Raw genomic sequence first — 15298 nt, 5'->3', positions numbered from 1 at the left:
TATATCCATGTATCCGCAAGCATATATTGGTAAGTTTGATTGTGAGTGGGTTATAAATTAGTTTATGAGCTATTCACAGAAGGTGTGATTTCTCGTTAGAAGGTGGTATTACATTTTTTTGAAATATTTTAGCTTTTGTGAGCTTCATACCTCTGGCAATTAGATCTAATTTTTGTTTTCTCCTTTTGAAATGTTCATTGTCAAAAAGAAAGAAAAAGTGGGATGACGAAAACCAAGAGGGAATTGCCTAAGGCTGTAAAACAACTTGCTGACTTTGATCAGGTTCATTGGAAATTTTATTCATTCTTGCATATGCTAGAATGGTAGAACCGTAAATTACATATGATATACTCAACACTTCAACATTTGGTTTAGTAGGCATGGCATATTATAGGGGCAAGCTGTTAACATGTTCTCTTTTTGTTATTGCATTTTCCTATCTTGTCTCTAGTTGACACATTGATTGGTACTGTGTTTGAGACATGATAAAGAAACTTATCCTTTCATATTCCATCTTGCTTTTTCTGCTATATTTTCTTAACATTCTTTCTGCTCTATTTTCTGCCACCTTAAATTCTTGGATTATTGATCATTCTTGTCATCTTTAATACACAATTATCTTGAGTCATTGTGATCTTTCAATTTATTTAACCTTTGAATCTCATGCTTTCTTTAACCATTTATTTATGTGTTTGAATACCCTTTGTTAGCTTATTTCTTCACTTAATGATTGAGTACAACATCATTTGTTGTTACCAGACATGGCCTACAGAGGCTAAAATTGCTAAGGCTGATGAAGATCAAAAGAAAAAGAAGATAAAAAAAAAGAGAAGTCTTCCTCATGGCACTTCAAAATCAGGTTTGAATTTTTTTTATTCATTTATTTTTAAATGATTTTTGTTTATCTTCTACTTTTTAATATTTATATATTTTTTGGGCTTACCAAATGTCCAGTTCCAGTATAGAAATAATATATTTCTAGCTCTTAAGTTATTCACGGATATTGATTTAAGTATCCATCTTTTTTTTAATCTATTGAAAAAACTTAGATATCCCAAAGTTATTGATTTCTTAGACGAGACACGGAATTGTCTGAAACTGTTCCATCTACCATATTATACCATGCAAGAGCTTAGAATTATATGATAATTTTTTTTCAAATTAGTTGTTTTGCTGATTCTTAGATTAAGATTGTTGATATAGGTAGCTTGTATTTCTATGTACTTTGTTTTTTCAATCTACCCATTACTATGTCAAATAAACTAGTTTTTCAATTAAATTTTGCAAATATCAATTTATGTGGACTATTCTTTTCATAGAATTTGTTTCTCTTAAAAAATTAGAGGTTTGAAAATTGTTATATTGATATATATATATATATAAGAATTTAATATCATACTTATTATTATTTTTATAAATATATTGTAATTCTCTTAATATATAATTAAAATGTTTACTCTCTTTTTTTCTTTCCAACATTCCATTTTCAAACACTTGCTGGAAGTTTTCTAACATTTCATTTCTTATTTTTATGAATAATTATAAACTTGTCATGTTGTTTTTATTTTTTTAAAAGTTTGTTTAGAAAACAACAAAAATAAGGTAACATTTTTTTTGTAATAAAAAAAACTATTTTCTAAAATTAAACAAATTAAATTATTTTTTCCAATTTTGTTGTCGTCAAATATAAATTCATTTGTTAAATTCAATATACATTATAATTATTTAAAATTGGTTTTTATAGTTTAACAATTTGTGTTAGAGTCCATACATGGAACTTGAATTTTAATTTGAACTCTAGTTCTAAAAAAATTGAAATTGGTCTAAAATTTTAATTTAAGTAATATGTAGAAGTTCAAAAACCTCTAACACAATGCAAATATTGCAACAACAAAAAATTGAAACCAAAAACATTTATTGTTTATTCACATTTTTTTCTGAAAAGGTATATCCATTCTCTTTTAGTAGTATTTAATTTTGATTTTTTTCCTACCGTTTTTCTCTGTGACTCTAAAGTCTGAAGACCAAACCAAGCAATAAAAAACTCCTAGATTTGGAAGTCCTTGAGGTAAGTTCTAGAACTTTGCTTATCAAGATTTTCATGTTTACCTGTCAACCTCCCTATTCTATATATGCATTTCAATTATGCACCAGTATATTATATTATACACACACACACATTTCCCGATACTGTTGTGCCTTTGGAAATTGCCACATGCGTTGACACCTAGAGGCCAGAGCTGTGTATATATCATTTTTTTTCTCCCCTTTCATATGTTGTTTCTATGTTTCTCTGCTCTATTTCAAGTTCATTTTAGACAACTTAGTCTTGTAATGAAGAAAGAAAAAAAGGAAGTTATTATGATAGAAACACTGTATCTTTCTACAAAATGGAATGCTCACACACTCCGCAGTTCTTGAGGGACGTCACCTCCAACATAGTCTCTAGTTGCAAATATAAGTTTTTTGCTTCTTATACGATTGACTATAGCTAAAAAGGGCTAAAACAAGGTGCAGTGTTCTACAAGTTGCCCAATTATTTTCTTGATAATTTTTATTTGTGTATTGACATTTGATAGTAAGTTATTATATCTCATACCTCATAATCCTTGAGAGAATTTGGGAAATTTTCTTTATATTGAAAAATGAGAAAAATTAATTCAAGGTTTAGAGTTTGAGTTTACAATTGATATTTGTAGTACAAGAATTGAGAGCCTGTCTGAAGTATGATCTATTAGTTACAACAACCAAAAACATAATTTTGACTAATTTACAATCAGTTAAAAATATTATTACATGTAAGGAAGAGGTGACACACCAAGTCTACATAAAAGGAAACAGAGAAATGATATTCTCTCAATCCAAAACTAATGTTGTCAAATGGAAAATACATATATTCTTGAAGAAGTGACCTAATCTCTTTCATTTGTCTTCTCCCATTTGATCCATGGTATTCCCTAAAGTCTAAACTTCTGTATTTTGTTTCGTTGGTTTGCTATAGATACAAGGAAGGTTTATTTAGTGATGAATGTGGTGGAACGTCCTGGTGGAGGATTTTTTGCTGATGGTTGGATATCAAGTGGGTAAGTGATGCTAGTCTAAAGCATACCTATGTAATGCTTATATTTGCTAATTTGGTGAATTATGCATAGTCTCTTACCTCCTTTAGGTTTGATGAAATTCCTAGGCTCTCTAGTAATTCTGGAAATTACTGTTAATGCCCCCAACTTTAATTTTGAAAATTTGTTATATCACATTTTAATTTTTAAGAAAAAAAATGAAGTAAAAAACTTAGTTGTTTGTGTTTCTAACATTTGGTAGATTTTGGGAATAGCAATTTTGTTATTAACCTTATTTATTATTTTATTACATTTTTCCTTTTTTTTAAATAAGATATTTTAAGACGGTTCTTTAAAAAATCGTCTTAAAAAATGTATATTCTAAGACGATTATTAACTAAGAACCGTCTTAGAAGAACATATTTCTCTAAGACGATTTTTATGAAACAGTCGTAGAAAGTACTTTCTACGATATTGTCTATCATGACGGTTAATAATGACTTTTTGACATATTATGTTGTATCCGTAGTATTTGTTAACATGCATATACGGTCAAATTATCATCAAATGAAGTGTAAAAAATTAAATGATAATGTAAAAAGTTGTTAGGATAGATTATTCACATAAAACTCCAATAATATATATTGTGAACAAAAAATTAGTTTTAATTATAAATTAGTTTTAATTCTTAAGTGTTAAGATTTATTTTTGTTAAAAAAGTATTTTTATTCTTGAAAGTGATATTTGAAATCATGCTCTACATTATGTGACAAGACAAAGAGTAATGTGAGATGTAGGATGCTAATTAAGTGCTTCTCATTTTTCACACTTTTTGATTAAATGAGTAATTTTTTATTCATTTACTTGATTTGATTATATATTTTTCTTATATAATACATATTTTTTATTTTAAATATGTTAAAATTTTATACAAATTAAAAAAGTGTTCATATAATACAACATTTTTTAATGATTCGTACACTATCAAATTCATCAAGAGGAAGCTTCTCAAAATTGTTGATGAGAACGCTAGATTAAAGATTATACTATCTCATCTTAAATCATAAGACACTTCTTAAAAATTTATTTATTTATTTTTATAAGATATTTTTCTAACTGCTTGATGTATAAATTATTTATTTTTCTTATATATCTTTACTTAATTATTCTTTTTCCAACCATTAATAAGAAATAAGTAAGTTGATAGAAAAAAAAAATATTTTAAAATAATAGTATAAATAATTAATAAATTTAATGCGATAACTAATAATTTTTTTAAGGATCTGAATTTATTGGAATAATCTTATAATTAGGAAGGAAAGAAATAATAATATGATAGGTTGTTGTCATAACTATTATTAGTATATTGAAAAAGAGTCAAACTTTTACACTATTATTAATGATTTGTATTTGTATTATAATTAACTTTTTTTCAGAACCACATATATTTTTGAGGAATAATCATGTTTAAGTTGGAAAAAAATCACAATATAATGAATTCAGTTCTCTTAATAAGAATTTTTTCTTTTTTTCACGATGTTTGAATCCAAATCTTAATTAAAAGGAATAAGATATGCGCATCTGATATTAACTTTAATTAATAAATTAATGATACCGGTGATAATTAATTTTTTAACGACTTAGAAATGAATGGTTAATTTATAGCACAATAAAAGTCTATTAATCAATGCATTAAAGTTAAATCTATAATTGACTGATATCGTGGATTAATTAATTAATGGTTAGACAAACGTTCAAATCACAAACACCAAAGAATGTTATCTATTCGTTTTTTTTATGCATGAAATTATCTATTCGTTGTTTAGTTAATCCCCTAAAGTGACATAGATAATAAGTCTCCTTATCTGATTGTAATTCTCATCCTAGATTATTTTATACAGATTAAAACAAATTAAAAAATAAATAAAAAGGAATAATAATTCTACACAATTAATTCTTATAATCATTAATTCATTTTTTATCTTTTATTCATATTATTAATATTATAAGAAATATAAGTGAAAAAATAATTAATATATATTAAAATATTAAATAATTATTATTTTAGTATAAACTTATTGTGAGACGAGGGAGTGTTTTTGGAGTAATTGAAACAATTTTTTTTGCTAGCATTTAATGGTCGCACGTTAAGTAAACCGAACATATCAACTGTTATATTATTTCCAACTACATTCGTCTATCTACACATGACGCAAGTGCAGATAATAGATTCAATTTCTTTATCAACTGATATATTATTATACAGGTGGAGCATAACTTTGATGGAGATAATAAAATTAGAAATGATCTCATTACGTAAAATGATCAAGCCTTGCTCATTTTTAGTATTTAAAAAAAAGTTTAACTATTAATTAAATTAATATAATCAATACTAAATTGAAAAGTAACATGTTACCAACCAAAATATATATAAATTTTTTTTTTACCCGAAGGTATCTATGACTTCTTGTTTGAAGTCTAACTAATTTCAAACATCAGTTAAGAGATTTAAGTATCAAAACATTTTCATAATAATTTTTAATAACCAAAATAATTGTGTATTTAGATAATACACAAGAATCAGTTTTAATCCACAAAACTATGATTACATCATAAAAAACTAGAAACAAATTATTATTATTTTGTCTTAACCATAAAAATTTAATTGATTATTTTTCTCAGTAAATCTATTCCAAACACACTATAAGATGTTTCTTTGTTTTTGATCAACCTTTTTTTCTTTATTGTTAAATAGCACATGGTAAACAAATGTATTTCAACCTCGTTCTCATAACGTATTAAAATACCATGTACTTCCGGCCAATAAAAAAAATATTGATATCGATTCTTGCATGAGTGAGTGATGACGCTACTTTACCAAAGGGAAAAAGTTGTGTCCTTTGAGGAGGGTATGGAGAAAAGGTTGGGCAGGAATGGTTAGATGAGTCCCATTGATTCTTATATGAATGTTACTCAAAGTCATGCTTATTTGGCCAACAAGTACCTTTCTCACCAACTATTACGTTAACCACTAACCTCTTCTTACCCATAGAAAATCCACCCACCGACGTTTCCCATTTTTCGCTCCCTCTTCTTCTTAATTTATTTGTTTCCTTCTCATTCAACCAATCTTATCCATATTAAAACTACTACAGAAATAGTACTCCATTGCACGCCTTGTCCTCTTCTATCTAGCTTTAACTCCACTTTGCTCTCTCATCATTTAAACACATAGGATCAACAAAACAAGAAATACATAGAACCAAGAAAGAACAAAACTACACGGCCATGAAATTAAATCCTCAAACCCAAAAAGATAATATATTCATATCCAATAAAAAAAAAAGTTGAATGTAGAGCTCAAGAGTGGTCCTTCTTTAAAAACAGCAGACACCAAAATGAGGATATGATCATGATGATCATCTCCTTACTTAGTACTACAATACAAGTCAACAATTAAAAAAAAAAGTCCCCTAATAATATGATCAAGAGATTGAGATCATCCACACGAACAACATAGCAAATGGATCTCGATCTTCAAGCACATAGCTACAGTATACTACAACTAGCAGTCACTAAAGTAATTAATTGCCACCTTAACCAAAATTTCCAAAAAAAAAATCTGGCAAAAAATATGGAATCCGATCCATATCTTATCCCTCTCTCTCTTGATATATATATATATATATGTTATGATTAGATGAAAAAGTTGAAACCAAGCTAGCTCTAATCCCCACCCCACTGATAATAATTATTAATACTAATAATTAATTAATTAATCTTCGAAGCCAACTTTCTTCCAAATGGCATTCCTGACACTGCGCAAGTCTCTTCCTTTGAGAGTTCTTCCGATCCCTTCATGCACCGACAGAGAAGCACCTCTTGTCCTAGCCAAATACACATGTGGGGGTACCCTAATATTTCTAAACCCATGGTTTTGTTCACCAACAACGTTGTTGTGTTCTTCATCATCATCATCATCTTCTTCTTCTTTTTCATCTTCACTCTCCCAGTACTTGGGGTGCTCCTTGTAGTCCTCCTTCAAGATCTTGGACCAATCGGGTATGTTCACAGGCAATGACGCCGGGGTAGTGATTCTGTCTCTCCCTCCATTGTTGTTGTTATGATTCCTTGAAGCTCTCTTCAGAACGGAACGCGAACCTGAAGAAGGTAACCCCTTTTTGCCCTGATCCGTTGTTGTGGAAGAGTGGTTGTGGTTGTTCCATAACTCAGCCTCGTCCAACTCGAACATGCCCTCTTGGGTTTGGCTCAAATGGGTGTCTGAGGTTGTCGGAAAGATGTAACGGTTCGGGTTTGAAAGAAAGCTCTTCCTTGACGCCATTGATCTCAAAGAAAACCTGTTTTTTCTTGCTCTCTCTCTCTCTCTCTGGTTTTGTTTTTTGTTTGTTTGTAGGTGGCTTTGTTTTTCAATTCACCGAGTCTTCAATACTACATTTATTTATATTGCTTTCGGAGTAATGGATAAAGCTAACCCCTATGTCTGTATTCAGTGTAATTGCCCTCACTTCTTTTAACGTGAAGCACCCTTTCGATCTGCTTTATCTTGCTTTGAGAATTAATAATGATGAATAAACAAAACGTTCTAGGGGTATTTTAATAAGGATAAATGATGGATTTTGATCCAAAACGTGTAAATCAGTAATAATTTAATATTTTTTTCGTGAATAATAATAATTTAATACTTGATATAGCAAAATTTATCATTTATTCCTAAATATATAAAAGGATACGGTTAATCAGTCTCCAAATAACATTTATTAAATAAAAACTTCTTACCCATTATCCAGAGGCTAGCGAAGATATGAGGGAGGGATATTATACGCAGCCTTACCTTTATAAAAATAATTAAAAAATATATATTTATTATGAAAATTATAAGAAAGGATAAAAAAGTCACATATTAACATTTGTTATATATAAAATGTATGAAAATTATGGTTTATCATTAAATTTTGCATGATTATTTTATTATTAAATTGTGTTACTTTTATTTTAAAATGAGTGTTGTATTTAAAAAAAATTATCTCAAAATAAATATTATATTTGATTTTTTAAGATAATATTAATTGTTTTTTTACATATATCCCTAATAAATATTATTTTAGTTTTAAAATCTTATATTAATATTATTTCTTTTCATCTACAATATTTAATAAGTGGTAAAATTATGATTCTCTTTTATTTATTTATTTATTAATTTTTTAGTATATATAAAATAATTTATAACGATATTTATTTTAGAATAAAATAAATAACATTTAAAACTAATTTAATATTAAATTATAAAATATAAAATTAATTTTTATAATTAAATTATACAAGATGAGATGATTATGAATGCAATGTTGATAAAATAGAGTTTTATGATGGATTTGAGAATTAAATTATAGTATATTCATAAACAGAGTGCAGCTAAGATGGAGATGGAGAAACTTGATTTTTTTATTGTTCTTTTTCATATTATGCTGTCTATTAAAATAATAATACATAACAATAATATTAATATTTAATAGTGATATTTAATTTTAAATAACAGAACAAGAACAGTGCAGAAGCCAAATTGAGAGAGATTGAGGGTGTGTATTTTAAAAACATGGGACAGCTGGCACGGGATGGGTTGAGTTTAAAATTCCCTAAATTAATTAGAGAGAAGTGACAAGTAGGATTGTGTGGAGGGTGAATAAATGGATTATGGAGGAAATAACACGTAGGCAACTTAGTGATCCATGCCATGCCCCCATCACTGAGTGCAGAAAAGGGGCAAAGTTATCCAGTTCCAGAAAAACTAACACGTGGACCAACGCAATGCTTCTCTCCAAATACGCCTTCAGAACAGACTATCATATGCAAAATACTGCTCCTGTAAGACAAAACTTCTACGTTTATAATTAATTTATGCATACCATCATTAATTATTATGTCACATCACTGTCTTATGGAGTTATGGATATTTTTTTTTATGTAATAGGAATATATTTTTAGCCAACTGTCCTATGGACATATTATAATAAAATATTCATATGGTGTGCAGAAAACATTAAATAAAAAATTCAGAAAAGGAAAAAATTATATCAAAAATATACACTTTGTCGTATTTATCCTATATGTATAAATCTAAATTGGTCAAATTTTTACTCCAAAAGTAGAAAAGACATTTAAAAGAATTGAAAAAGTCCATTCAAAAACAAGAAAATTACATTTTGATTGGACTTCGATTTCAATAAAAGCAACACAAGGAAAATATAATTTAATAAACTGAGTATATTATTATTTTTTTCTTTAAAAATTCAAAGAAATCCATTATGAAAAGAGAAAGAGGTTTAAAATGGTTATAAACTAAGACTCTTTTGAAGTCATTTATTTGTATTAAGAAAAATTGTTAATCATTTTTAATATATTCATTATTTATATTATTATTTCAAAATTATTATTTGTCAATCATTAATATTTGAAGAAAAAAATAATTAAATAGAAATACGTAAGAAAAAAATATTAATACATCTAGAAATTAAAAAAAATTATAATAAGAATAAATAAATTTCTGAAAAATATATTATAATTAGAAATGAAGGAAATATTCCAATTGTAGAATTCTATACCACATTATCAGGTTCTTTTTATACTACGTAGGAATATCTTTAATAAGGGTTAAATTAATATATTTTTGTTTTTAAAATATGAAAATATTTATTTTTTTAGTGTTAAAAAATATCACATTTAATTTGTACCTTTCATAAAAAATGTCTTCTTTAGTCTTATATTAATGAAAATAAAGATTACACGTAATGTATTTTTATAATTCAGAAATTGAAAGAATAAGATTATTTTTAAAAACAAAAAATATTTTTTATTTACAAAGACTACAAATATTGGCTACATAATTTTAACTTAAGTTACAAAATAATTGCAGTAAAAATAGGTTACAAAATAATTTGTTAATGTTTTATAATAAAGTAGTTTTAATATTTCACTCTGAATGGCTAATTTATTTTATGATAATCATTTATCTTAGATAAGATTTAATTATTTTTATTTTGAAAAGCTTTTTTATGATAATAACTATTACAAGTATTATTGTCAGCAATATTAGTGCAGGGTGCTCAAAGATCTACTAATATGATTCTAGTCTAGAATCATATTATTTATATGAATGGTCCTTGAGTTAGTTATCTTGAAGTCGAGAATTATAGAGATAAAAAAAAAAAAAGGAAGAAGAATGACAACAAAAGATAAAACTTATGCAAACTTAAGAATATCAACAAAAATAGAACACAAGTATTGATTGAAATTTTTGTTTTTAGAAAGAAAAAAAAAAGACCAAATTAAAAAGGTGAAAAAGATTAGAGAATGGAAGAAGGTGTCATACTCTATGAAGAATGATGAGTGAAGTCAGTATTCAACACATAAAATTCTAAAATTTTTATATAAGAACCAAAAATGCTCTAATCTAAGAAATAAAAAAGAAATCAATGCTGTACTAACACTCTCAAATGGAGCAAAAAGTTTAATATTATTCAACTTGTGAAATGATATGAATTACAATCTTATTTACGGAATTCCTAAGTAGTAAGTATTGTCCCCATTATAACCTAATATTAAAAAATATAAGCAAGGATCCAAAATAAGAAATCGAATTTAAAGCTTAGACTTGAGCTCCCAATTACATTAGCTTATTTAGTACAACAAAAAAATGTCCAAAACACATAAAGGAATTCTAATATAAAAAATTAAGCGGTAAGCCCATAGTTGGTGTGCAGTATTAAGTGCATCTTGGACTCTTATCCTCTCACTTTGAATGTATGTAAGCAATTATTATTTACACATCCCAACTTCACTAATATACCTCCATTTTTTTTTTCAAAAATATGTTTTTCTCCAGAAATTACTTAGTGGAATGTTAAATATTTTTAACACATTCTGAAAGAAAAGTACTTTTTCAAAGTATAAAAAATTTAACATTAAAAGTACTTCAAAAATGTTAAAATTTTAACACATTTTAAAAAGTACTTTTCAAAAAGTCAAGTTTTAGGCGAAGAAAAAAAAATAGGGCACCAGTAGCCTTTAAGTTGCTGTGTGTTTGTTATGTGTTGATATACTCGCGATTTCGAATTCTTAAAAAATAACAAAAAAAATATAATATTCTTGAAGAAGCCATAAGAATATGAATATCATGGATGCATCAAAACTCTAATCACAACTATAACAAATTTTTCAAGTGAAATAACCACCAAAATTATGTTATGTTTGTCAATGAAGTCGCTCATATAATTAAGAAGTAAATTTTTTCCAGGGCGAGATGCATAACCAATCACACAACTGCTTTGCAACTACGTAATGTCATCTTCATGAGCTACCCTAAATAGTAGGTTTAAATATTTATTTAGTCATTATAATTTAGTATTTTTTGTTATTATAATTTTTTTAATTTTTATAAATTATGTTTGTTTTATTTTTCGTCTTTAAAATATTTTAGATAATATTTTTTTACGATTCAAAATGTATTTATAAAAGTAAGATAAACTTTAAAATTTGGTAATTAAAAAACATTAGCTTGAAAAACATGAGACAAATGAACAAAAAATTGGGTAAAAAACAATGAAAATGAGTGAAGATGGACAAAGAAAAAATATGAAACGAGGAAAACAATGAAAATATGTTAAAACGATTGATAGAAGGGTTAGACAAAAGGAGACAACTTATGAACATATTATAAACATTCTTAAACACTTATACAAATACTTATATTATGCGATAAATCCAAATGAAATTTAACGGGTGCTACTAAATCTACGATCATAATAAATAGAACATAAACATAAACGAGACTGATATAAAATTTACAATATAATAATAAAATATATTAAAGCATTTGTCTGTAAAATAATTATATTTGTTAACAGTTCAAAATCCTGTATTTGTTAAACAAAGCATTTTTTTATATTCATCTCCACCAACTTTAGACTTTAGACTTTAGACTTTTAGAGGATACCAGACTGCGCGGGCCTCCACCTCCAGTCTTCACGTTGATTCCAAGAACAACGTTTATATAATTGGATGTTCTTACTGCCAATAATTGTTCATGTTCTTACCTCAACTAATAATATTTTTACCAATTGATTCCGAGGAACTAGAATCAAATTCTGTTTTTACCACTATTGTTTCTTAGTGTAATAATTAAAATATTTAAATTTTAAAAGATTTGTCGATCAATTATTTAAAAGAAAATTACAACTATAATACCATTCTCTTTATTTTTATATTAAAAATGACCTGCGGCATTGCTTACTTTTGTTTGGGTAGGAGTAGTTCTAACTTCAAAATGAGAAAACTCAATGGTCACTTTATTATTTTTTTAATCATGTTAACACGGTGAAATATTTAGTAGTTTTGTTAATGGTTATTATCCATCACCAACATAGATGATAAGCTTTGATGAAATATTTTTTAATCCTTTTTTTCTCACAACTCAAACTTAAAACATTACTTAAAGGATTTGATTTTAATTTTTCTTGAACTAACATGTTCTTAATAATGGTCACTTTACATGAGTGTAAAGAAAATGAGGTAGGAGAGAAAATTAATTCAAAAATTTGAATAGAAAAAAAAAAACTAAAACATCAAAATTGTAGTCTTTTATTTGATCAAACAAAAAATAATTGAATACATCATTGTTCATGTTTCTTTTTCTTTCTATCTTCTTTCCTTTGCATTCGACTTATTACCCATTTCAAAGATCAAAGTGAAGAAAAAAAGAAAGTTGCTTGTGACTATTCTAGTTTTAAAGTCATTCTACCAACAAAGGAACTTAGGAAGATGTACCTATCCTAATAATGATGCATGTTTGTTGGTATCTTCCCTGGAGTATACTTATAGTAATTAAACACCACGTAAAACGTGTTTTGGAAAGTAAGAACCTATAGCTTGGAGTAGGCTTGTAGCCTATTTCTTAACATATGCACATATTGCAAATATTGAGATTTTTGTATTATAAACAGGTTCCATATTGTACAATTTTATTTTTATTGGAACCAAACCCTACAATCAGCGCAGCGAGCATGGAAATAGGGTTAGCTTTTACTAGGGTATTGATATTCAGGAACGAACGAAGCTTAGAAGATCACATTGATACGAAGAGCTTTGCCAAAGAAGAATAGGAGAGAAAACAAAGAATGAAGGAACGCAATTCAAGTAAATAAAAGAGGAAGAATGGAAAACTCACTGTTATAGAACTATAGAAGAAGTAAGCAATTTTGTCCACCAAAGACCAAGATTTAGAAGTCTAAAACAATAGTAGGTATAATTATTACATACCTTTTTTTTTACACAATTATATATCTCGTCAAGTTTAACAAAATAATCTAAATTTTCTTTCATGATAGTTTTCACATTATATTTTCTTTTTGCACTTCGTGGCATGCAATATCTCTTTTCTTATTAGCAAAAAATAATTTTAAAAAATAGAAATCAAACACAAATTTAATCTAAGTTACATTTTAGATACAAAATCAAAATTTCCATTCTTTTTTATAACAATTTATTATTTTTAATAAAAAAATCTTGAAAGAGAAGAATCATTTGTATACTCGTATCAACGACTTTTTTTTTTTTGACAAAAATAGATAATTTAAAAAAACACCCAAAGAGAATACTTTGGAAACAATTTACATAACATGACACATAGGAACAAGATATAGGAAATATTATCACGAGTGACATTTTATGTTTATTTTTTATTTTATATTGATTATATTTATAATTGATATAAAAAAATACATATAATCCATCTAAAAAAAAAATCACAACCGACAGTTAGCACCACTCAGGTGCCATGCCATGTAAGTTGCTTCTGAACTACGTAAGTTGTTTCTGAACTGCACTCTTTGGGTAAATTGATTTTAAAAACACCCATTTTTGTCAAAAAATCCGTATCTGTCTGGATCACCAAAAAAATAAACTCGTATCAGCCCAACAAAAACGGAGTCCAATTCTTGGCTAAATGAGGCAATTTTCTTCCTACACCAGCCCAATCTAAAATACACACGACAAATTTTCTATAATTCCAACATTACCCTTTTCAGGTTTGGGGAGATATGGCCATGAGCCATATAAAACAAGAATGGAAGAAGCCCGGACAATTGACGAGGTTGCGTTCAATGTTCGAGGCCTTTCAATAGATTGCTTCATTCCACCTGCTGGTTTGAGAACAACTTCTATCAGTGAAGCTTGCGAACTTCCTCAGTATGAAAGAGTAAAGAACTCACTAGCAGTACATCGGGCCAAAGTTGTTGTGTTGGAGAAATCACATAATTGCAGCATTGATAGCATGATTTGGAAGATGGAAATCTAACGGACGGGGTAGGATCGATTAAAGGCAATTGTTAATAGAAATCACTAGTTTTTGACTACTAATGTTTAGATGTTAGAATAGGGGTTCAGTTGGTTCTTTAAAAGTAAATGGGGACTGTCTCAGTATTTTTAATGAAATTTTGGCATTGCTGAAAGCTGATCCTTATTTAAGTTGTATAAAATAAAATTTAACTTTTGTCAACTGTAATTTTTTTAAATATATGCAACAACTGATTGTGAATGGAAAAGCGGACTACAACTTACGTTTAGGTTATCATGTTGGTAATTAAGTCTCAATTAAATTACTCTTATTTTCTGATTTGTTGCCTACAATTAGAATATCATGTGCAGTGAGATCTTCATCCCCACCTACATCTATTGAACAATCAAGTGGTCTTCATCTAAAGACATATGTAGAGGTAGTAATCATATTGCTTATTTAATTATTTCTTTTGCATCCCCTGGCTTGCCTTTTACTTATGGATCATATAGAAATGCATATCAATTATTATTTTCGGTTGTGTCTTGAAGGTCACTTTTATAGTAATCAAAATACAACATTTAGGCAAAAGTGTCTGAATCAACTTGGGGGACAGTTGAGACCTGGTTTAACTCAGAGTATGCTGTGAAAAGTGGAAAGGATGAGTGGGATGTTAAGAAGGTGAGGGGAGAGATGGGTGTATTTAAGATTTTAAGTGAAAGACAAATTTGATTTTTCACATGATTTGTTTGGTGTAGTTGAGATTGGACTGGTGCAGGAAGAATATCTCCTAAATGAGGAAGGCCACAACGTAAACCCATTCGGACCCTCAAAGCCCACAAGCCCAAGCCACAAAACAAAACCCTAGCACAGAACTTTATATTTCCAAGTC

General features: G+C 27.7%; 1 protein-coding gene across 1 annotated transcript; it reads right to left on the bottom strand.

The window, feature by feature from the left end:
- Positions 1–6353: 6353 nt before the first annotated feature.
- On the bottom strand, positions 6354–7573 carry LOC114369986 (ubiquitin carboxyl-terminal hydrolase 34-like). The gene has a single exon (XM_028327268.1). The coding sequence runs from the start codon at positions 7399–7401 to the stop codon at positions 6835–6837; it is 567 nt and encodes a 188-aa protein (XP_028183069.1). The 5' UTR covers positions 7402–7573; the 3' UTR covers positions 6354–6834.
- Between the last annotated feature and the right edge of the window lie 7725 nt (positions 7574–15298).

The sequence above is a fragment of the Glycine soja genome, chromosome 10, assembly GCF_004193775.1.
Source record: "Glycine soja cultivar W05 chromosome 10, ASM419377v2, whole genome shotgun sequence".
Taxonomy (NCBI): Eukaryota; Viridiplantae; Streptophyta; class Magnoliopsida; order Fabales; family Fabaceae; genus Glycine; species Glycine soja.
This window is presented reverse-complemented; position numbering and strand designations above follow the sequence as displayed.